This window comes from Mastigoproctus giganteus, chromosome 8 (genome assembly GCF_048544385.1).
Source record: "Mastigoproctus giganteus isolate SK-2022 chromosome 8, ASM4854438v1, whole genome shotgun sequence".
NCBI classification, from domain to species: domain Eukaryota; kingdom Metazoa; phylum Arthropoda; class Arachnida; order Uropygi; family Thelyphonidae; genus Mastigoproctus; species Mastigoproctus giganteus.
In genome coordinates this window covers 174,592,427-174,618,176 of record NC_143582.1, presented here as the reverse complement: position 1 = coordinate 174,618,176, position 25,750 = coordinate 174,592,427, and the positions used below count along the sequence as shown (strand labels likewise).

The window sequence follows — 25,750 nt, the reverse complement described above, 5'->3', positions numbered from 1 at the left end:
ATAAGCAAGAATTCATCTGCAGATTTACACAAAATGGGTGATTAGTTCAGTTAGCAGTTCATTTTAGTAATTTACTCATTCATTTGTAGTGATTTTTCGATTGATAGAATAATTTCATTTCAACATCATGTAATCTAATGTCACACATCTCAGCTGCTGATATGGTTATAAACACAACTGATTTACAGATGGATATAAGATTAGAAAATGTCAAACTGATTGTTTGACAGGGTGATTTGGACCAATGCATGTAATTGGAAAGCATGTTGATGGTAGTTTTTGTAGTCTCTTGACCTTTATAAAACTGATTGCCATTATCAGATTTGTACTGAATTATCAATGAGGTAATGCTGTTTGAATTCAACTGTACTTATTCTGTCATGGTTAGGAAAACTTTGACCAAGGCTCTCAGCCAAAAGAAGACAAACTTAATTATAGAGATATATCATTTCATTATATGGAAGTAAAATTACAAATATTTGTCTTTGACATAAAGATTCAACTGTATTTATCAAAATTCATATTGATGAGTACTAAATCTATCCATCTAAATGATGGACAGTACTGTTTAATTCAGTATTTGTCATTATAATTTTAATTAAAATATTATTGTTGTATGATAGTTGATCTAAGTAATGATATTCAATATATTTATATTTTGTGTTAGATGATAATGGGCAACACAAATCAAATTAAAGTGTCAGATGTTCCTGATACACAGACATTATTAACTTTGATAGATGATGATGTTTCTTCTCATCCTCCTGGAGTGAGTGGGTTTTGTTTTCTGCAAGATGACTTACGAGATGGATTTTTAACACAGGTAGGTGTTAGCATTTAGTCTTTCGTTAATGTATTAAAACATAATATATACATTTAAATACTGAGTCAGAGTGTAATTAATGCAAGAACTACGTGAGGTTCTTTTTTTTTTAACACTGCACTGGATTAAAAATTGTGGATGCCAAATCCTCAATTTTGATTAATAATTACATGAGTCTTTTGGTTCTGTTTAGGTGCCTCCGTAGCCAGGTGGGAAGGAGCAGCAGTGCGTAGCACACACTTCTTGATTAAACCAGGGTTCGAGCCCATCACCACCAAATACGGAGGATGGGGAAAGGTCATGGAATGACCACCACATATTCCCGGAGCAATATAGCCGTAGTTGCTAATGCTTCTAAAAAAAAAACCAAAAAAAAAAAAACACCTGGTTCTGTTTATTGCTCATCTGCATTATACTCAGAAATCTCTACACCAAAAACTTGGAAAAACTAGTTGGAAATATTTTAGGCACTATTTTATTGTGGGAGCCACCTTGGTTAGATATGCCTTTAGTCTTTCTTCACTTGTGGAGTTTTGTTAATGCTTCTGTCAGTTCATATATGAAAATAAATTATTTGTGTTGAATTTATTTTGGCCTGGATATATTGATTACTACTTTGCCTCTGCTAATATTTAAATTTTTAAATATTAGAACATATAATGCCCAAAATGTGCTTGGCATTGTAAATTATAATTAAATTCTGAAGGCTATCCAGAATTTTGGTATATTATAGTAGATACTCTTAATGCCTGCCTGGTAGAGTTTACTTTCTGTTTTTAATTTAAAATCTGTGACATTTTAAATCATATTTAAAATCTGTGACAATTACAGTGGCAGTGGAAAACCTATGTCACATGTCCAAAGTGGTGGGCAAGATAAATTTACTTGGCATATCATGGTTAATATAATCATATTGCATTTTAAATGTTCAATATGCATTTGTAATAATTTATTGAAAATTAAATATTTTATATATTTAATTTACTGATTATTATATTTTTTTTTTACATTATATTTTGATAAAACTTCTAAATATTCTCTTTTTGTTTCCTTGATTGCTAGTAATTTTTTCCCTGATCAATCATTTTAGCTCTTGTCTAGAGAAGTTGTTTGTTCATTTTGCTCATCTCTGTACTCATTCCAAGTGATCACATCCTTCTTAAATTTGAAGCTTCTAGATCTGTTTGTAGCACCCCAAATGTGGCCTAACCATTGCCTTATGCAATGGGATAATCACTTCTTTGTCCCTGCTGGCAAAATTGACATCATTGACAAAACCTCGTAGATTCTCCTAGCAGCTGTCTCCGAAGCTCAGAGAACTTCATATTAGACTGTATGATCACTCCCAGGTCTCTTTTGTTCTCTGTCACGTTGAGTATAGTACTGCCAAAGTGATATATTATTCTGGAATTACTGCTTGCCCATTTGCATTACGTTGTATTTATCAAGGTTAAACCTCAATAGCCACTTCTCTGCCTACTTCTCTAGGTCTTGTTGCAGCACAACAATTTGATTATTGTCATTAACCATCTTGTCTGCCACCCTTTGTATCATTTGCAAATTAAGACAGTAAGCTTCATATGCTGTCATCAATATTCTTAATAAATATGAAAAACAGCAAAGGGCGCAGCACTGAGCCCTGAGGGATGCTAACAATAACATTACTCCAAGAAGATCAGTGCCCATTTATAACCATCCACTATACCACCACTTAACCACCCCTTTATCCATAGCAGTAAGCTGTCCCTAATAACATACTGCTCTATTTTGTACAACAGTCTTTCATGCAGAACTGTGTCAAAAGCTTTACTGAAATCTAAGAATATGATACCAAAATTATTTTTTTGCATCCATTTCCTTTGTTACATAGTAGCTAATTAGATTGGTCAGAGAAAATCTCCGCTTAGCAAATCCATTCTGTGATTTCTTTATAATTCTTCGACAGGAATTATACAGATAAAAATTCTATAATTCTGTATCATTTCTGTCAAGATCATCCTGCAATACTTTAACCACTGAGTCTATTGTTTTCCCTAGAACAGAAGTCACAATTACAGGTCTATAATTACGAACTTCACCCTTTGATCCTCCTTTGTGAATAGAAGAGTCATTTACACATATCCAATCTCAGGAACTTCCCCCCTGAATCCAAAGACACTCATAATTATGACCAAAGGCCTGCATACCTCTTTTGCTGCTTCTTTTAATATAATTGTAGAGATCCCATCACCCCCAGTGCCTTTAGCTTTAAGATTACGTTTAACTAAACAATTTTTTTCCACTTTTTTCTCATTTTTCACAGAATTATTTAGCTCCCAGTTATATAATTTGGTCTACTTGTAATATTTCCATCCCTTAAAACTTATTCACAGCTTAATGTGCATGCAAAATAGTTATTTATCAGCAGTCTAAACTGGATCGTCATGAGATGTGCCATTGGTATCTAGTAAGCAAAGAATTCTTTGCTGCTTTTTCTTTGCCGCCTTCCCCAAAGACTTTTCATCATCTGTCTTAGCTTGCCTAATCCCTTTATTAACTTGATTACAGACTAGTCTGTAATTACTCTAGGTGTATGCCTCCCCTAATAATTTGTAATTGTCTCATGCATTTTGCTTCACTGGCACTAGTCTCATCAGTTCATCTTATATCCAGACTTTGACAGTATCTCTTTGTTGGTATAGGCACCTCTGTAGCCGGGTGGGCAGGAGCAGCAATGCATAGCACACACTTCTTGATTAGACCAGGGTTCGAGCCCATGACCACCAAATACAGAGGATGCGGAAAGGTCAGGAAATAACCACCGCATATTCCCGGAGCAATATGGCCTTGGTTGCTAATGCTCCTAAAAACCAAATAACAACTTTGTTGGTATGAAATGTTTAGTAGCTTCAATAATGACTTCCTTGAATGCTTCATACTTAAAATTTGCATTTGGTTTCACCAACAGTTGGTCCCACTGAGAAGAATTCAAGAACTGCTTAAGATATGTAAACCATCTTTGCTGGGATTTGGGTTTAGGCCTTTATCACACAAGAGTGGAAAGACAAAAGCTATAACTATCAATCATTACCTTGCCAAATGCGCATTATTGAACATGCTTTCACAGAAGTTCATTCCCTGTGCTGGTGACACAAATACATGACACTTTGTTTTTTGTGGAAAAAGACACTTGATTCCTAAAATACTTGCTGAAAAATAATAGTGAATCGAAATCTAGAAAAAATATTATGTTACACTAAAGGCACATAGAAATGATCCTCACAGATATAAGCAGCAGCAAATGTGTTAAGAAGAGCAAGGCTTGCTAAACATTTTCTAGATCATTAGATTTTCTTAATGTAAAATTTTTATCTGCTGGATTTATGAGAATTCCATATTTATGGGGGTGTGCTTTTCCTTCTTGTTATTTGTTGTCAAAGGGAAATATCCTATTACAAATCATTACTCTTGTCACAAACAAGCTAATATTTAATGATTATTATTATTATTATTTTATTTTTTCTTTCTCCAGAAACAAAAAGGCATTTCCCATGAACACAACAAAACTAACTTGATTGAGAGTCTTAGAAGTTTAGTGGGTAACTCATGGATGAGTGACACAACCATTTATGTATCTGGTTCAGTTAATATTCCTGCTCATCAGCTCTTGTTAAGGTTGCGCTGCCCTGATTTGGCTCTTGTAAGTGTTATATTCTTTAAATAATTTAGAAAAAAATGTAATTATTGTGTTAGTATTAGTAGTGACAAATGATGTAAGAAATGATGAAAGAAAGCAAGCTTATACAATATCAGTCAAACAAAAAACTTTCCTCATCACCTGTTTCACTCCCCCTTAACAAATCCATATCATGATTTTCATATAATTTCATTCTTCTCAATATTTTGGAATATTTTAACTGCTGGCTCCATTATTTTTCCCGATGTTTTTACTGACGACTCAAAATCAGGCTCACCTATGGGATCTTCTGCAATCTTTCCAGAGAGAGAGTATGGTATCTCAGAAGATCCTCTATGAGTGCAGAGTTGTATGCTATAGAGCTAGCCTTGTACCACATTAAAACTTGATAAACAAAGGTTTATAGTATAGATTAAGTGCATTACAGGCTCTGTCAGTGATCAGATGTAATCCACAGTCCTACCCAGGGTTCAGCAGAGGTTATATTTTCTTATATGACATCTCCTTCTGCTGGATTCCAAGCTACATAAGGATCAGGGGTAATGATCTGGCAGATTCTACAGCCAGATCAATGCAACAGTCGTAGCATCGTCATCATCATCAGCCATTTTCAATCCACTGCAGGATGAAGGCCTCTCCAGAAATTTTCCAGTTCCTTCTGTTTTGAGCACTGGCCATCCATTTACTACCCACAAACTCACGAATTTCATCTATCCATCTCCGCCTTTGTCTTCCAGGTTTCCTTCTAGCTCCTCTTGGGTACCATTCTATTATTTTCTTAGTCCATCTGTCATCATGTCTTCGAGCTATGTGTCCTGCCCAAGACCATTTTAGTTCTTTAGTTTTGATAAGAATGTCCTTTGCTTGAGTTTGCTGCCTAATCCATGTGTTTCTCTTCTTATCTAACATTCTGATTCCCAATATAATTCGTTCCATTCTTCACTGTGTAGTTCTCAGCTTCTCTTCCATTCTTTTGGCGAGTGCCAAAGTTACACTTCCATAAGTCATGGTGGGGAATATACATTGGTTCATTATTTTACGTTTCAGACAAACTGGGATATTGCTCTTCAGTATGTGACTATATTTCCTGAATGCTATCCATCCAAAATTTATTCTTCTCTTGACTTCCAGCCATTTATCATTATTACAGCTAATAACTTGTCCCAGATAAGTATATGACTCCATCTTTTCAATTACTGCTCCTCTAGTCATTATTTTCCTTTCTGTGGTATACTTGTTCATCATTACTTTTGTTTTAGCCATATTCATCTTTAGTCCAAAATCCTTACTAACTGTGCATAACTGATTTAAGGTTTTCCTCTGATTCTTTGGGATCGTGGTTTATGACCACAATGTCATCTGCAAATCGTAAATGGTTTAGGTACTCTCCATTCACATTGACTCCTTTCTGCGACCAGTCTAATCTTCTGAAAGCTTCCTCAAGGGCAGCAGTAAACAACTTCGGAGATATTGTGTCTCCTTGTCGAACTCCTTTCTCAATTTTAAATTTCCTACTGTCTTTGCCTAGTCTAATAAAGGAGGTAGCACTCGCATATATTTTCTTCAAAATCATAATATGTGGGGTATCTATGCCTTGTCTTTCCAGTACCCGAAACATTGCCTTATGCTGTATGGAGTCAAATGCCTTTTCATAATCCACAAATGTCAGGCATAATGGTGTTTTTTATTCATTTGCTTTCTCCATTAGCTGTGATATTACATGAAGGTGATCCATAGTTGAGAATCCTGTCCTAAAGCCAGCTTGCTCTTTCGGTTGATTCTCATCAAGCATTCTTTCTAATCTGTTAGTAATGACCCTTGTGAACAACTTGTAGATGTGGGATAACAAGCTAATTGGTCTATAATTTCCAATTTCTGATTTATCTCCTTTCTTATGCAGCAAAACTATGATTGCATTATTCCACTTCTTAGGCATCACACCTTTTCTAATGCACTTTGTGAAGAGCCTTGCCAGTTTTTGTGTTATGTCTCTTCCTCCCAATTTTAACAACTCTACAGTAACTTCATCTTCCCCCGGGGCTTTCTGATTCTTCATTTTCTTCAATGCATGTTCTACCTCATCAGGAAGAATATCTGGTATGTCGTATGTGTTGTTAATTTGCAATCCATCTTCCCCACTGCTGGCATCATTCCCCTGCTCCTTGTATAATTCTCTATAGTAGTCTTCTGCTATTTGAATTATGCCTTCTCTGCTGTTTATAAGTACACCATCACTATTCTTCAGTTTCAGTATCATTTGTCTTAAAGTGTTTCTTGACTAATTTTTTTTTTTTTTTTTTTCGCCGCCTCCGTAGCCAGGTGGGAAGGAGCTGCAGTGCGTAGCACACGCTTCTTGATTAGACCGGGGTTCGAGCCCGTCACCACCAAATACGGAGGATGCGGAAAGGTCAGGGAATGACCACCGCATATCCCCCGAGCAATATGGCCTTAGTTGCTAATGCTCCTAAAAACCAAATAACAAATAACAGACTAATTTTTTCTTCTTTGGATTTTTTTTTCCCTATAGGTTTCTTGGGCTTTATGACTTTCAGAAAGTTGTAATATTCCTCGTCGATATCTTGGTCCTGAGCAGTCTGCAGAAGCTCAAACTTGTTCTTAAGTTCCAGTACATACTGCTTTTTCTCCTCTTCTGTTATCTCAAAGACCTTTGTATCATTTACTCGAGTCAGTTTTTTCTTTTCCTACATCTATATCAAGTGTACATCTTACCATTCTGTGATCACTTCCAACATTTAAATTATTCAGGACGGTAACATCATTCACAATATATCTTCTGTTAGTGAGGATGAAGTTGATTTCATTAGTTGTTAATCCATTTGGACTCTTCCATGTCCACTTTCTGTTCACCCTTTTCTTGAAAAAAGTGTTCATTACTGTAAATCCTTGAGATTCTGAAAATTCCACAAGTCTTTCGCCTCTTTCATTTCTTTCACCAATTCCAAAATTTCCTATAGTTCCTCTTTCTGCACTGTTTTGTCTTTTTCCAACCTTAGCATTGAAGTCACCCATAATAATAGTGTAGTGGGTTTTCTGCTCATCTAGAAGATTCTCAATTTCGGTGTACATTTCTTCAACCTCTTCATCATCATGGCTCGATGTTGGTGCATCATCATCATCATCATCATCAGCCATTTTCAATCCACTGCAGGATGAAGGCCTCTCCAGCAACTTTCCAGTTCCTTCTGTTTTGAGCACTGGACATCCATTTACTACCACAAACTCATGAATTTCATCTATCCATCTCCGCCTTTGTCTTCCAGGTTTTCTTCTAGCTCCTCTTGGATACCATTCTGTTATTTTCTTAGTCCATCTGTCATCATGTCTTCGAGCTATGTGTCCTGCCCAAGACCATTTTAGTTCTTTAGTTTTGATAAGAATGTCCTTTACTTGAGTTTGTTGCCTAATCCATGTGTTTCTCTTCTTATCTGACAGTCTGATTCCCAATATGATTCGTTCCATTCTTCGCTGTGTAGTTCTCAGCTTCTCTTCCATTCTTTTGGTGAGTGCCCAAGTTTCACTTTCATAAGTCATGGTGGGAGTATACATTGATTCATTATTTTACATTTAAGACAAACTGGGATATTGCTCTTCAGTATGTGACTATATTTCCTGAATGCTATCCATCCGAAATTTATTCTTCTCTTGACTTCCAGCCATTTATCATTATTACAGCTAATAACTTGTCCCAGATAAGTATATAACTCCACCTTTTCAATTACTGCTCCTTCAATCATTATTTCCCTTTCTGTGGCATACTTGTTCATCATTACTTTTGTTTTAGCCATATTCATCTTTAGTCCAAAATCCTTACTAGCTGTGCATAACTGATTAAGATTTTCCTCTAATTCTTTGGGATCGTGGCTTATGACCACAATGTCATCTGCAAATCGTAAATGGTTTAGGTTCTCTCCATTCACATTGACTCCTTTCTGCGACCAGTCTAATCTTCTGAAAGCTTCCTCAAGGGCAGCAGTAAACAGCTTCGGAGATATTGTGTCTCCTTGTCGAACTCCTTTTTCTCCATTTTAAATTTCCTACTGTCTTTGTCTAGTCTAATAAAGGAGGTAGCACTCTCGTATATTTTCTTCAAAATCATAATATATGGGGTATCAATGCCTTGTCTTTCCATTGCCTTATGCTGTATGGAGTCAAATGCCTTTTCATAATCCACAAATGCCAGGCATAGTGGTGTTTTATATTCATTTGCTTTCTCCATTAGCTGTGATATTACATGAAGGTGATCCATAGTTGAGAATCCTGTCCTAAAGCCAGCTTGCTCTTTCGGTTGATTCTCATCAAGTATTCTTTCTAATCTGTTAGTAATGACCCTTGTGAACAACTTGTAGATGTAGGATAACAAGCTAATTGGTCTATAATTTCCAATTTCTGATTTATCTCCTTTCTTATGCAGCAAAACTATGATTGCATTATTCCACTGCTTAGGTCACACCTTTTCTAATGCACTTTGTGAAGAGCCTTGCCAGTTTTTGTGTTATGTCTCTTCCTCCCAATTTTAACAACTCTACAGTAACTTCATTTTCCCCTGGGGCTTTCTGATTCTTCATTTTCTTCAATGCATGCTCTACCTCATCAGGAAGAATATTGGGTATGTCGTATGTGTTGCTACTTTGCAATCCATCTTCCCAACTGCTGGCATTATTCCCCTGCTCCTTGTATAATTCTCTATAGTAGTCTTCTGCTATTTGAATTAATCCTTCTCTGCTGTTTATAAGTACACCATCGCTATTCTTCAGTTTCAGTATCATTTGTCTTTCTGTATTACTGCTCATGGCTGCTGATTTAAATCCTTTGTTTTCTCTTAATGCTTGTTCTACTTTTCTTGTGTTAAATCTTCTTATGTCCTCTCTGAGTCTCTTTCTAATGGCTTTGCATAACTCAGTATACTCAATTTTCTCCCTGTCAGTGTTTTTCTTGCTTTTCATTTGTCGTCTTCGGTTCATCATGACAAGTGTTTCTTGACTAATTTTTTCTTCTTTGGATTTCTTTTTCCCTATAGGTTTCTTGGGCTTTATCACTTTCAAAAAGTTGTAATATTCCTCGTCGATATCTTGGTCCTCAGCAGTCTGCAGAAGCTCATACTTGTTCTTAAGTTCCAGTACATACTGCTTTTTCTCCTCTTCTGTTATCTCAAAGACCTTTGTATTATTTACTCGAGTCAGTTTTTTCCTTTCCTTTCCTGCATGAGTGGATTTTAGGGAAGCAGGCCAACCGGACTTCTCCTAAATCTTCTGTAATATAGAGATATTGGATCCATCAGTGTTTTCGGCTGCGTGTCCGATAACACACAGGATACATGTTCCCCTCTAAGTCATAGCATGTATAGTCCTATACTGACTACAAGCACTCTAAATTACTCTTGTGGTAGTAACAATCTTGGCATGGGCAGGTCACAAACAAGCTGTATCAGATAAAGAATGTAATCCAATACTGGCAGGCTAGTCTGTGCAGGAACCATAGAGAGGAAGTTCTTGTTTGCCTCCCGAAAAGACACGGTCATCTTACACATTTATTCCTACTGAGGGCAGATTACTTCCCTATCTGTGAGAATTGGCATATTTTATCCAAGTGTCCACGTTATAGACACAAATGTGTTTTATATTTTACTGCTTTTAGTCATCTGACTGTTCTTGTACACCAAGCCTTATACAGTCATTCCGATTTTATCTGGCAACAACTACATGTCAGCCATTTTTAATTATTTTAAAGTTTGTAATCTTTTTACTCTTATTTGCAAATGTACCTTTTAAACCTTTTTGACATACTTCTATCATTATACTTTTTTGACAAGTGACCTAATTTTTTAGATAACTAAAATCATTAACTGTTATCTTTTCCATGACCTGGTTTTGGCATATTATAGTCTTAGTTGCAAATGTTTGAATAAAATCCAAACCAAGCTTTTAGCTTCAACAATTTCTCTTATAGTTTCTTCTCAGTTTTCACAAAATCATTTAGTCCCCTCTTAGAATTTCTCACACTTTTGGCATCACCATCTCTAAAAATTCCTCATGCATGAATGTAGTTGCAAAATACCCATTCGGTTTGTCAGCAACCGAATAGATTCATCAGTTAAACTATTTATATTTTGTGGACCAGTGTGATTCATCCCTTTCCTGCTAATGTTTATATAAGTAAAAAAAAAAAAAAAAAAAGTCTTTGCCTTCTTTTCCATAGACTTCTTTTAATCTCTCTTTGCTTGCATAACCCTCTTTGTGACTTGATTTCAGACTAGCTTATATCTGCTCTACGTTTCTGTATCGCCTGATAATTTTTATGCATCCCATGCATTTTTCTTCTCTGCTGCAAGTCTCATTAGATCATCTAAGTAGTTGGTATAGAAAGCCAATGGCTTCTATGATTACTTCCCTGAATGCTTCTCATTTTGAATTTGCTGTTGGTAATGTTTTCAGTTGATCCCACTGCATAGAATTTAAAAAACTCTGATACAACTGTAGTTGCCTTTGCAAAAGCCATTTTTTTCTCTCTTAGGTAGTTACATCTTTAAGTAAATCCTACACCAATACAGTGTGATCACTTCCACCTAGTGGCATTTACCTATAGATTCTTAATGCACAAAGTGTCTTTGCTGATAATCAGATTAAGTATAGTTTTCTTGCCTCTCTAACTTACTGATGTAGAAAACAGTCATCCAACAAAAGTTCTGGTACTGTGTTAGTAACTAACCCACAAGTTCCAGTCAATATCTGGAAAGTTAAAATCTCCCATTATAATTTCTGATTTGTTGGTTCACTTTATTTGTCTGTGTAGTCATTTGGCCTATAACACACTACTACTCTCATTTTTGTTTTCCATCAAAAATGACTTAAAACTAAAAAAGTAGTTATGTCACTCAAAACTCAGCGTTACGCTGGCAATCCATTTGACTGGGTGTACTACCTTAGATTCTGTATCTCTTAACAGAGTGCCTAACTCCTCATGTCCACATTGTTTCCCTTATGACTGTGTGAAGCCATTTTTCTGATATCGCTAATTGTTCACATTTGATGACTTAACCAGTACTTCAGATTTGTTTACTATACTCCTAGCATTGCTGTGGAAGTAAGTACATTCACCCTGTACTTGCTTGTCCCATGAAGATCCCCAGAAGGTCTAATAATCCTCAACACTTCACTTTTCAGGATGCTGTATGTCCCAATAGAAGTAGTGGACCATGCTAAGAAAAATTCCATACCCATGAGCCTTGTACAGTCTCTACAGGGATTGAATTGATTGACAAAGCTCTCATCATGTACTATTTCCTGTTGTGTCTTGGCAGGTTTTCAGAGACTTTCAGTTTCAGTCTTAACCCACAACTTTTTCTCAACATTGTTCTGTCCTATTAATTATATTCTCAGATCTTCTACTCTTAATATCATTAGTGCCATGTACAATATCACCTTTTGTGCCCTCAAAAAGATGATAGCTGCTGTACATTATCAATTTCAGCTGTAATGCTATGGCTACGATGTTGCTGTCCCCATAACGATCATACAGGATGATTGCTCGCTCCGATTTGCTGTAATTATATACCTTATTTGCATTAATAATTAGTTGTGCCTTGCTGTTCAGTGTTTTTTCTATCATTGCTGGTGTTCGTTATGAATTGTTATTGTTCAATTATGGAATTTTCTTCCATTGAACTTATTGCAATGTTGATTCTCTCCATCGAAAACAATGGTGCTACCATCTTGGAACCAATCTCAGTTTAAATTTTTTGGCAGCAATTTCTTTAAATTCAGGACTGCCTTTTGAATTTTAACAAAGTTGTTATTCTAATAGAAATATCCTTGTTTTTCAACGTCACGTGGCCTACTATGTTCGGCAGATTGGATACATTTGCCCAGATATAGCTAATAAAATAAATATTTCGGTAGACTGAGTTACCTTTCTCTCCCACCCAAATTTCATTAAATTTGGCCAATTTGCTTCAAAGATATGGATTTTGAAACTACCCATTTCCTATCTGGTTGACACAGCCTATAATATGCATTGTGCTTAAACTCCCTTGTCAGTCCTTGGTTTTTTGGGAGTGCAGGGGCTGAGGGGGACCTGTCCACTGGGTTCCCTGTTCTGCTGTTTGTCTTGAATTGTACATTTTGTCCAAGGACTTTTTGACCTGAATTGAACTTTCCAGAACCTCGTGTGTTGCCCCTGCCACTGCTCACACGGAGACCTCCAACCCTAGATCGGTTTTGAGAAACTGCCAGACAAGGACTATCCACAGCTCAGTGAAAAGGAAAAATGAGATCCCTCAACCTCCGCCCCAGCTAGCCCTGCAACTGGTAGCATCACCACCCAGCATAACTCCTAATCCACTGATACAGATAAAAATCACATCTACGCCCTTCAGACTGCTCTCCTAAATACACTTAAGGATTGCCAGAGATTGTCGGGGAAGACAATCCTTGACATCAACAATATCTGGGCGAAAATGGAAAAGATGATCCATGATCTACAGGTGGAGAATGCCTCTCTGAAGGCAACACTACAAGAAAAAAGACAGCATGGCTCCACGCTGCCCAGACAACCTTTTCCCAGGTTGCTTTTATGCCCAAGGTGACCAATGACCCAACAATGGATGAAGTTCAAGGACAAAAAGAAAAATTCAGGAAATAACATCATCCTGATCAAAGCAACAGACCAATCCGAGGCAAAAGCAAGCAGGGAGGTTAAGAACAGTATAATGACACAAATGAAAGAGGATCTGAGGGAAATCAGAATAAAAAGCATATGACGTATTAAAGAAAATGGTGTGCTGATAGAAACAGCCACTTCCTATGAAGTGGACAAGACAAAGATATCATCCAAGCTGAAAGACCTCAATCTGAACATGGGAGTCTCAAAAAGACTGGAACGAACCATAATAATTTACAACATTCCTAAAGATCTGACCAAGGACAACATCCTAGATGAGATATATAACAAAATCCCAAGGAGCCTTGACATGACCTTACAGGAAGCACAGAATGCCCTTAAATTCAGATTTCCTATCAAGTCGAAGAACAAAGGCCTGATGAACTGGGTGATCGAAGTAACTGGGACCATAAGAAAGAGAATCATAAACCAAAACAACAGAATTTTCTTCCAGTGGGCAGCGCACAAGACCAAAGATTTCACGGTGGCATCCAGGTTCTTTAAATGTCTAGGATACAGCCACTCACCGAAAACTTGTCAACAGGAAGCCAGCACCTGTGGACACTGTGCCTCCACAGGACACGTATACTCGGAATCCCTAACGAAGGTAGCCCCCTCCCTCAGTGCCCCAGCTTCAAGCTGCATAAGAGGGACTCTTAACCACTCATTTAAAGACCCCGGATATCCAGAGTACCTGAGAGCCAAGGAATCTTTTAAATCCAAAAAACTACAGATAATGAAGATAACAGAAACAACCGGAAAAGCAGTAATACTCTCAAAGCTCTCTCACAGTTATGAATCAGGTCTTCGGGATTCTGGAAGTAAAGAAAATACAAATTCTATTGCTACAAGAACCATACACATATAGAGGACATATAGAGGATCCATTAAGGGCCTGCCCACTGGTGACAGGATGCTGTCATCCACTGCTACAACCACTAGCCAAGGAGGAAATGTGGTGACACACTGCTTGGGCTGCAATTGTAGTAGTAGTAGTAGTACTAGTGGCATGTGATGCAAAAAAGCAAGTATATCAGCTTATGCAGCATCAGCCAAAAAAAAAAAAAAAAAATTTACAAAACAGTTCCCTCTAAATGTTTGTCTAGTTCCTCCTTAAATTTATTTAACCTATCAACTTCCACAATCCCAGATGGAAGTTTGTTCCAGCAATTAACCACCCACACATCTATTTTCCATCTGCCTTTTTTCAATTTGAATTTATGTCCCCTTAGGTTCGTAATCGAACCTAAGGGGACATAAATTCCCATAGAATCCCATCAGAATTCAGTGTGCTCAACCCATTCAAGGCCTTATACACCTCAATCAGATTATCTTCCACATGCCTAGTCTCCAGCCACTGCAATTTGTAAAACTTAAGCCTCTCTTGGTAAGAGGATCCCTTCATTCCCCTCACCAATCTTGTTGCCCTTCTCTGTACACACTCAAGCAAATATACATCCTTCCTAAAATGAGGCCTCCAGACTTGTACGCAATACTCAAAGCGTGGCCTGACCATTGCCTTATACAAAGGGACAATCATCTCCTTTTCCCTGCTAGCAAAATTCCTGTATATCATTGACAAAACCCCATGACCTACCCTGGCAGCCTGACTGCATTGCTCAGAAAACTTCATATCTGACTGCTCAATTACTCCCAGGTTTTTTTCATTTTCTACCACCTTAAGTGTAGTACCACCAAGTTGGTTCGTTTCTCTGGGGTTACTTCTACCCATGTGCAGTACTTTGCATTTATCAATGTTAAACTTCAGTTGCCACTTCTCAGCCCATCTGCCCAAATTTTCTAGATCCTCTTGCATTAGCACACTGGCATTACTGTCATTAACGACCCTGCCAACCTTTGTATCATCTGCAAACTTTGACACTAAGCCTGATATACCTTCATTGATAAATGTACAAAACAACAGTGGACCCAATACTGAACTCTGTGGGACTCCACTAATAACATTAGTCCACCAAGAGCTGCACCCATTGATTACCACCCTCTGTCTTCTCCCACTCAACCATCCTTTTATCCATTGTAGCAACTTACCCTTAATACCATTCTGCTCCAATTTGTGCAGTAGTCTTCCATGCACAACAGTGTGAAAAGCTTTCCTGAAATCCAAGTACAGTGGATTCTGGTTATTTGGGCCACTGGTTAATTGGAGCAGCCTTTTATTTGGGGCAAATCTTAAAAAACAGAACTCAATCGAGAAAATGGCCAGGGTTTACTTCGCTTAATTAGGACAACATGCTGTTTAATCGGGGGAGGAGACCGCAGCACTGGAGATTACCCTACGATTTTCTTCAACTGTACCACGTTGTTTGGTCAGATTTGTGGAGGTCACAACCATAAAACAATAAAAGCAATTAACAGTCACCTGTTTATTGGGCTTTTCTGTTAGTGCAATCTATCATAAACAAATTGTAAACTTGATCTTATTGAATTTGTGATAATACCGACAGCTGGAATTCTGTGGGTTATTGGGGTGAAATGTGTTTACACTTCCATGGAATCTTCAATGATATAAAAAAATTAATTTTCAGAATCTTCTCTTCATTCCTATTTTTATAGCTTCGTAAAATTGTTACTCCATTCTCACTTGTGCGTATCGTGTTACTTGCAATTTGTGTATGCCGTGTTCTTTGTCATTGATTCCTTATCATTTTACTGTTTTAAATTTTAACCCCCACCCACAAATGTCAGTGAACAGAAAATCAACTAGTTAGTATGTACATATTACAGTACGTATTAATTATTCCGATTATCACGTATATTCTTCCGATTTTCACATATCATTTAATTTTTTAATTGGTAAGGTAACTTTTATAGCTGTGGATAATATTCCTTATATTTTCGCTAATTAGAATCGCTGTTTAATAGAATTAAAATTCAATTCATAAACGTGATCACAATGACAGGCACTTACTACACATCGTACAGTGAACCAATTGTAAAGCGGGGGTCCATTGTATTATTAACTTTTTTTATGTGGAACTTCGGATAATTGGGGCAGCCGCTTAATCGGGCCAAAATGCACTAGTCCCGTGTGTCCCAATTAACTAGAATTGACTGTATACGATATCAAAATTATTTTTTGCACCCAGTTTCTTTGTAACCACGTCATAATATCCAATCAAATCAGACAAGACTTTCCTTTAAGAAACCCATGCTGTGTCTGAATTATTGCTGCAGTCTTTTCTAGATGATCCTGCAGTGCATCTTTAACCACTGACTTCATTATTTTACCCGGAACAGAAGTTAAACTAATTGGTCTGTAATTACTCATGTCACCCTTCGATCCCCCTTTGTGAATTGGAGATACATTTGCACATCTCCAGTCAGTGGGGACCACCCCTGAATCCAAGGATGCTCTCATAATTATCGCTAAGGGTTTGCTTACTTCCTTTGCCGCCTCCTTTAATATAACTGGATAGATCCCATCCACTCCAGGTGCCTTTCTTATGTTTAACTTCAACAATTTCTCCTCCACTTTGCCCTCGGTTATTACAAAATCATTAAGCACCCTGCTACAATTTGATAACCTTCTGCCATTTTCAAACCTTAATAACTCCTCATATGTGAATGTAGATGCAAAATACTCATTCAGTTTGTTTGCTATCTGAGCAGGATCATCAACAGCCAAACCATCAATATCAAGTGGACCAATCAGATTCATCCCCTTCCTTTAGAGTTTTATATAAGTAAAGAAATCCTTGCTGTTTTTCTTAGCATTCTTTGCCAAAGATTTCTCGTAATCTGCATTAACCTGCCTAATCTCCTTTGTGACTTGATTAAAGACTAACCTATGTCACCTGATAATTTATATGCATCCCATGCATTTTTCTTCTCTGCCACGAGTGTCATTAGTTCATTTAACAACCATTTAGGCCTAAACCTTGAACAATATTTCTTAATAGGTATGAAAGTTTTAGTAGCTTCCATGATTAATTCCTTGAATGCTTCCCGCTTAGAATTTGCTGTTGGTAACATCATCAGTTGATCCCACTGTACAGAATTTGAAAACTGTCTGAGACTGCTGTAGTCACCTTTACGGAAGCAAAAACCCTTTCCTTTACCCCTGATGGTAATTATGTCTTTAAGTTGTTGTCGTTTGGTTTTTAGGAGCATTAGCAACTAAGGCCATATTGCTCCGGGCATATGCGGTGGTCATTTCTTGACCTCCCGCATTCTCCGTATTTGGTAGTCACAGGCTCGAACCCTAGTCTAATCAAGAAACGTGTGCTACGCACTGCTGCTCCTCCCCACCTGGCTACGGAGGAACCATATATCTTTAAGTAAATCCCAGATCAGTACACTGTGATCACTGCCACCTAGTGGTTCCTTTATCTGCAAATTCTTAATAATGAATGATCATTGCTGATAACCAGATCAAGAGTATTACTCTCTCTGGTTGCCTCTTGAACATGCTGCTGCAGAAAACAGTAATCCAATAAATCCACAAAAGTCTTACGAGTGTGCGAGTGACAACCCAAAAGTTGGGCTGATGACATCGTTCATGTACGCGATCATGATGACACCTGATGGCGCACCTGAACCAGGCGCTACCTGGCCATGACCTGCCTGCTAGCTCCACCTATATCTTAGCAGAACTCTAAACAGAATGAACCCAACAATAATGGCAACCGAACTCAGAACACACTCCAGATCATGACTGCTGACCCCCGTGATGCGGTGGGATTATATAAGCTGACTCAACCAATTTGAGTAAGAATCAGGCCTTGGCCTGCAAGCTCCCTTCCAGGAAGCCACTTGCTAATCCATTGAGGGTAGGGTTTCAGCCCCTCTAGGTACCCGCCATAAGGTGAATCTGCTGACCCCTTTTTGGGGGGGGGTGAATCAACCCACTGTCCTCAAATCTTCTTCTGTGTGGCTTTCACTGTCTTCCTGTTCCAGGGGATGCCTGTTACTTTCATCCCCTCTATGACTACTGTTTTCCCACCCAAACTTCTCCCACTATCTGCCCTCTCCTTTCAACAACACTCAGCACCCACAGATACTCTCTGTGGATGCCGGTAAGAGCTACTGATAGTAGAAACAGGCTTGCCTCCACATGGCCGGAGATGGAAGTCAGGGGATGCTTGATCAGGGGTTGGGTGTCCCCTCCTGGCTGCCAAACTCCTGATTGCCAGCCTACAACAGAACAACACTTCCAAACATTACACTTTCACAAACCTACACTGCGCACGCGCACACACACACACACACACACACACACACACACACACACACACACACACACACACACACACACACACACACACACACACACACACAGCTGGCTTGGGCTCAGCCCAGTACAGAAGACTCAGTGGTGTATGGGGGAGACCACCACATGAAAACTCAGTAAATGTTTTCTGTGACAATAGCTACCTCATATGGGACTAGAGATCTCTGCCATTGAGGATGTTGTTGTGTTGTGCATTGCTCGAACATGGGCTGCAGTGTTGAACTGGGCTGCTCAGTGATTGATGGTCCCTCTCTTTCATTCCTTCAAGTGCATCAGCCCTGTTCTTCAAGCCCTCACATAGCCCATCAGAACATTGAATTTGCACCTAATGCCCTCACTCTTTACAGTGAACATGAACAAAAAAAATGTCTGGCTAAAGGTAGCTTTGCAAAGAGACAACAAACAGAGCACAAAATCCTGATTCATTAGAGAATTGCCATTGGAAGTTACACAAGTTGCATATTATTTATGTTATAGTCATAAGTATTTGCTTCTCTTTGTAATCTTTAAATAGCTTATTAAAGAGTGCTTTGAATGATTTAAGAATGAACAATTTAAGAAAGATGAGAGTTGTTGATACTGGATTTCATATATAATTTTTAGGAACAGTCAGTCTTTCCACGCACACATTTCCTGAAATTTGGTGTGCAGTTAACCTTGTAATGGAAGCTGATTAGTTGTTGCATGTGTTTTGATTGCTTTGGAAGGAAAAGCTGGAATCATAAATAGAAATTCAGAACATAATGCCCATGAAAATATCTTTAGAAAGGCACATAGGAAACTGAATATCTTTCTGCTAGGAGAATGGCATAAGTTTCTGGGAACAGAATCACTAATTAACCTACTTGCACTCTTTTGGGTAGAGAACAGTCATTTCAGATTAAGTGTTGTTTGGGAAGCACTGTTCCTGATGTGGGAAGAATAGTATTCCATAGATAGAGTGAATGAATTCAGGATTTAATATTAATATTAATAGTGGAAAATGATGCAATAAAGCAAGCTTATACAACATCAGTCAAAAAATAAAAGCCAACACCTCCCATATCACTATCCATCCCTCTTAACAGTTTGGCTAACTTTTCCTTGAATTTATTCAAACTACTGGGTTTTTCCGTTAAGAGGCCCACCCAAATATAGGCCCAGCTGGGCCTATATTAGGATTTTGTTTTCCAAATAGAAGCCCATGGGCTTTATTGGGGACAAATAATAATGCGCTTTCTCGTAACGTACTGTATGTATATATCGGTGCTCTTCGCATGCCCGAGATGTCATTGCAATAGATGTGAACTGCGCGTCTTTACTCGTTGTCAGAATATTTAACCCTAAAAATGGAAAAAATAAAGTCTAGTAAACGAAAATCGTATACTATCCAGGAAAAACTACAGTTTGTGACACGTTTAAAAGCGGGGGAAAGTCAAAATTCAATATCGCAACAAACAGGCATTGACAGGAAAAATCTTCGCCGTTGGTTGCAACAAGAAGCAGAATTATTGAAGCTGGTTAAAAAACGTAAACACAAATGTCCTGAGGGTGCAGGAAGGAAGGCATTTTAACCCGAAATTGAGAAAAAACTATTTGAATTTTTCAAAAAGGAACGAAATAACCACCGATTAGTTACCTATAACAAATTGTGAAACTATATTTTCTCACCAGAATTTGGCCTTAAAATACCACCTGCTTTTAAAGTAAGCAACAAGTTCTTATTTGGATGGGCCAGGAGACATCGGATTAGATCACGTAAAATAACTTATCATAGACAACTGGATAATCACAATCCAAAGGAAATGCAGGAACAGGTAAAGCAATACTTAATTCAAGTAAATAATGCTACAGCAGGAATGACAAGTGATCGTGTTTTTAATATGGACGAAACTCCATGTTACTTTGACATGGCAAGAGATTGCACTCTTCACTTTGTTGGGAGCAAAAATGTTGATGGTGCAGATACAGGGGGTATGTGTCCATCCAATATCATTGGATGGACACATACTCCCACCTATGATTATTTTTCGTGGCTTAAAGAAAATTCCCAAAGTAACAATCCCCAGTGGTAAAGCAGTTGTGCTGTAAACAAAAGCGGATCAATGGACACAAATCCACTGAAGACGTGGATGGATACTGTTTTCTGCAAGAGAGGATCTTATTTTAGTAACACTCCATCAGTAATTATTTGGGATTCTTATGGAACTCATGAGAAAGAAGAAATTTTAAAATATCTTTTTAAAAATTATGGCTCAAAGGCAGTAATAATTCCAGGAAAGACAATGCACTACATGCAGCCCCTAGATGTTGCCATAAATTCCATTTTCAAAGCTGCTATGAGAAAGGAATGGGATAATTGGGTAAGAGAAGAAACTGCTGAATTTACTCAAAAAGGATATAGAAAAAGACCATCTTACCAAAACATTGTTGAAATGGTTATTTCTGCCTGTAATACAATCCAATCAAAATCAATTCAAAGAGCATTTGAATGTTGCGGCATTGCTGCAAATGGACAAGAAGTACCAGTGACCAATATATTAAATCAAAAATTGCGAATTCTCCTTGAAAACAATCATGGACTTGAAATTGAATATGATGATCTGGCTGCTAGTGATGGAAGTGATGAAGAATTAATGGAATTGGATGAAGACGAAAACAACAATTCTTCCACTACTTGCTCGGATGAAGACAAAAACAACAATTCTTCCACTACTTGCTCTAATGAAGATGAAAACAACAACTCTTCCATTACTTGCTCGGATGAAGACGAAAAAAACGATTCTTCCACTACTAACTCGGATTGCTCTGATACAACAGGTTCTGAATGAAAATTACTAATATAAATAATTCTCTTCTTGCAATTATTATTTATCTTATATATTTATATTTTTTTAAGATAATAAGAATAATTTTTAATTTCATACTGTTCTATGGTTGCAATATTTAAAATAAAAATAACCTGTCATTAATCAAATAAATATTATTTCAAAATAAACCTGTTTCCGTTAAGAAGCCCATGGGCTTCTTAATGGAAAAACCTGGTACTCATCTCTGCATCGCCAAATTAGAGTTTGTTCCAACAATCACCCACCCATTGGCTGAAAGCAAATTTCTGCACATCTACCTGCAGCCATCCTTCCTCAGTTTGAATTTTGTTAGCATTAGTTGAGGGATATGATGCAAGAAAGCAAGCTTATACAGCATCAGTGGGAGGGGGGGGAGCTTTCCATTTTACCCATCCATTCTCCAAAAGTTCATCCAGTTCTTCCTTGAATTTATTTAAGCTATCAACTTTCACAACAACAGTTTATGTCCCCCATGCGTGTGATCTGAGTAAGAGGAAGGATTTCCTCAGCAGTGTGGCTACTCAGTCTTTGAAAGTCTTAAACACCTTGATCAGACCTCTTCACAGGTGCTTAGTCTCCAGATGTTGTAGTTTGTAGAACTGAAGCTTTTCCTGGTAAGAATACTCAATGTTCCTCTTGCTAATTTCATTCCTCTTCTTATACTCATTGCAGCAGGTCTATATTCTTCCTAAAATGAGGTCTCCAGATTTTTATCCAGTACTCAAGATGTGGCCTGACCATTGCCTTATACAATGGAATCACCGTTGTTGGAATCACCTCCTTATCCCTGCTACAAAAATTCCTTCTCTATCATTGACCCACGAGTGCTCCTGCAACTTGGCCGTGCTGCTCAGAGGATTTTGTGTCAGATTGCACAATTACCTGCAGGTCTTTTTGATTCTCCGCTTTTCTGAGTATGGTACCACACTATTGGTATGTTAATTTTGGATTACTGCTCTCCATACCATATGAAGTACTTGCATTTTTCGGAAGTGGTAAACTTCTTTTACCACTTCCAACTTTCCTACCTAATTCATCTAGGTCTTGTTGCAGTAGCATACTCTGATTATTGTAATTAACCACCATGCTTCGTATCATCTGAAACTTAAACATTACACCTGATATTCCTTTATCAATATGATTAATAAATATAGAAAACAGTAATGAGCTCAGTGCTGAACCCTGGGGAACTTCACTAATAAAATTAGTCCAAGAGGAGCAGTGTCCACTGATAACCACTCCCTTCTCTTCTCCCACTTAGACATTCCTTTATCCATAGCAGTAACTTGCCCCAAAATGCTACACTTCTGCAAATTGTAGAACAGTATTTCATGTGAAACAGTATCAAAAGCTTTACTTGAGATCTAAGTATGTGATGTCAAAATTATTTTTTTTGCATCCAGTTTCTTTGTTACTGTGCCATAGTATACAATCAAATTGTTTGCACAAGATTGCCCCTTAACAAATCCATGCTGTGATTGTAATATGGATTTGTTAAGGTGTTAAATAGTGTTAATTTATGCTTCTTCCCAGAGTTAAGAAAAAAAAAGAATACTGAAAATAAAAGACAAAGCCTACTGTTTTGATTGCAGAGGAAGCAATATTTCTGATGTCCGTATGTCAAGAATGGACAGAAATCAGAATTAATCCCAGTAAAGAGATACATTGTTTGGAATCTGAGTATTGTTGAAGAGTGCCACTTATTCTTGTTTGTGGAAAATAGCTTAACCCTTTGCAGTCAAATGCCCTATGAGATGCACCATTCTATTTTGCCAATTTTATAGCTTGTTTTCCTGCTCTTCTAGTGTAATTATTGAACTGCCTTCTATTTATACTTCATATAAACACTTTCATGGACTAATTGCATGTTTACATTCAGTTGCTAACAGCCAGTGGTTGTTTTTCTTCTTTATTTTTTGTATTCACTGTGTATTTACTCTGCTAAAAACAAAGTGTTTAGTCAACATCTCAAAAAGGCCTTTCTGATTTTTTTTTTTATTTTTTTTATGTAAACCCCAAACACGAGAGGTATTAGAACCTATAGTACTTTGTACCATGCTTGGGTTGGGGATTGAGAAGACGTAAGAAGATATTTGTTGACATTGGACTTGAACTTCTGTAGACTGTAATTTTCAGGAAATACGTATGAAGGAAGGTTGTTCCAGAAAACGGCAGTTGAATGAATATACGAGGAAGACGAAAAGTAGGTTCTGTGAGTTTGAAGTTGGACAGTAAATGGATGTTGGCTGGTGACGACACGTGTTCGGACTGTTTTGAAAGAGAGAACGGGAATTATAGAAGCCAATTCAGAAGAACAGTGCCCATGGAAGTATCTGTAGAAGAGGCATGCAGCAGAAACACTACGTCTATGAGACAGCGAGTGGAGAGACTCTGTTAGAGATGAATCATTAATTAACCAAACCTAACTGCCCTCTTCTGAACAGAATCAAGAAGCCTGAGAGAAGTTTTGGGGGCACCACCCCAGATGTGGGAACAATATTCCATGGCAGGGCGGATTTGCGATTTATATAGAGTGAGCAGCTGTTTGGAAGAAAAGTAACGCTGAGAGCGAAAGAGAAAACCAAGTTTTTTAGATGCAGAGGAAGCAATATTTGTAATGTGCTTGTGCCAAGAGAGATTAGAAGTCAGGGTAATCCCCAAAAGAGATATCATTTTGCCTAGAAATCAGAGTGTCACTAAAGATAAGCATAGGAGCAGAAGAATCCTTTTTGCGAGATATAAGACAAGACTGAGTTTTATAAGGGTTGAAATCAACCAAGTTGTCCTTGCCCCACTGGAGAATTACCTGAAGATTGGCATTTAAGGAATTGGTAGCAGATTTTCGAGAAGTTGAAGCTGATTGAGCAGGACAAGGTTTCTCTAAATGGAAAGTGGAATGCAATGTGCTATCATCAGCAAAACTATGGATAGGATTTCCAGTCAATGGAAGAAGGTCATTAATATACAAGAGGAAAAGAGTGGGAGAAAGAACTGAACTTTGGGGTACACCGGCATTAGTGGAGAAATTAGAAGACAGAGAGCCATCTACCATCACCCTCAATGAGCGATCAGAGAGAAAACTGGATAACCAATTACTAAAAACAGTTGGCAAACCATAAGATGGAAGCTTGTTTAGAAGACCTTTATGCCAAACACGATCGAAAGCCTTTGAGATGTCAAGAACAACCACTTGTGTTTCACTGAACCTTTCCATTGAATTAGTCCATAAATGGCCGACCGGACTAGCCGAGTGGGTAAAGTGCCTGCCTGGCAATCCAAAGGTCGCGGGTTCGAATCCCGCCTTGGGCTTGGATCAAAGTACTGCAAAAACCTTGGGAGGTGCATCATGGCCACAGAAGCCAATGCGCCAACAACTACAAAAAAAAAATAAAGTCTAAATGGGTAACATAAGCCAGAATATCACCGGTGGATCGACACTGACGGAATCCATACTGGCGATCGTTGATCAGATGGAAGGTTTCTAGGTAGTTTAAGAGTTGGCGGTTAATTGATTTCTCCATTACTTTAGAAAGAGTAGAAGTAATTGCAATGGAACGAAAATTTGATGGGAGGGATTTGTCACCCTCTTTAGGAACTGACTGGATATGAGCAAATTTCCAAGCAGAAGGAAAAACACCTTTGGAATAAAAAAGTGAAAAAAGGGAGTAAAGAATAGGAGTAAGTTCAGGAGCACAGGGTTTGAGAACAAATGGGGAAATACCATCGGGACCTGCATCAAGATTCATCAAAATCCTTCTGACATCCTTTTGACGGAACACCACAGGGGGCATTGAATGGAGTGTGTTGGGAATGGTGGGAGGTGTTTTACCAAGGTCATTAATACATGAGTTGGAAGAAAAATGGGATGCTAACAGGTCAGCTTTACCCTTGGCTGAAGTGACAACAGAACCATCTGGTTTGGACAGAGGTGGGAGCAGAGATAGGCAAAAAGTTGCGGCCAATAGCTTTGGCAAGAGACCAGAATGCTCAACTACCATTAGGGCAAGAAGCAAGTTTTCTACTCGTAGCCTGTTTGAAATATAGTTTGGACTGATTAATAACTGCTTTACAATTGTTGCGAGCTTTGTTGTAGGTAGAAAATGAAACTGGAGAATTAGAAACAAGCCAATTACGATATGCAACGTTCTTCTCTTGAACAGCCTTAGCACATTTATTGGAAAACCAAGGTTTAGATAAAGGACGAAATTTTAAAGTGGAGTGTGGGATAAAGGATTCCATTCCTGCAAGAATAATATCACTGACACGATCTGAGCAAACGTTGACATCAGAAGTTTTGAAACAGTAATCCGACCAAGGAAGAGAAGAGAAGAAAAGAAGTCTCGCAGGTCATCCCATTTTGCATTCTTGTAAGGCCAAACAACACAAGGTTGGGAATAGCCATGAGATAAAGGTTCCTTTGGAGCAGAGACAATCACCAAGTTGTGATCTGAAGTGCCTAAAGGACCTCTCACTTCGACCGTGTATTTAGAAGGGTT

The 25,750-nt window shown here is 38.0% G+C and overlaps 1 protein-coding gene across 1 annotated transcript in view; it reads left to right on the top strand.

Moving 5' to 3' along the window:
* LOC150082021 (uncharacterized) overlaps positions 1–25,750 on the top strand; it is a 320,259-nt gene that overhangs the window by 179,591 nt on the left and 114,918 nt on the right. The window contains exons 9-10 of the mRNA XM_090380398.1: positions 668–823; positions 4,335–4,502. Coding sequence (XP_090236524.1) covers positions 668–823; positions 4,335–4,502 — 324 coding nt within the window. The remainder of the gene's footprint in view (positions 1–667; positions 824–4,334; positions 4,503–25,750) is intronic.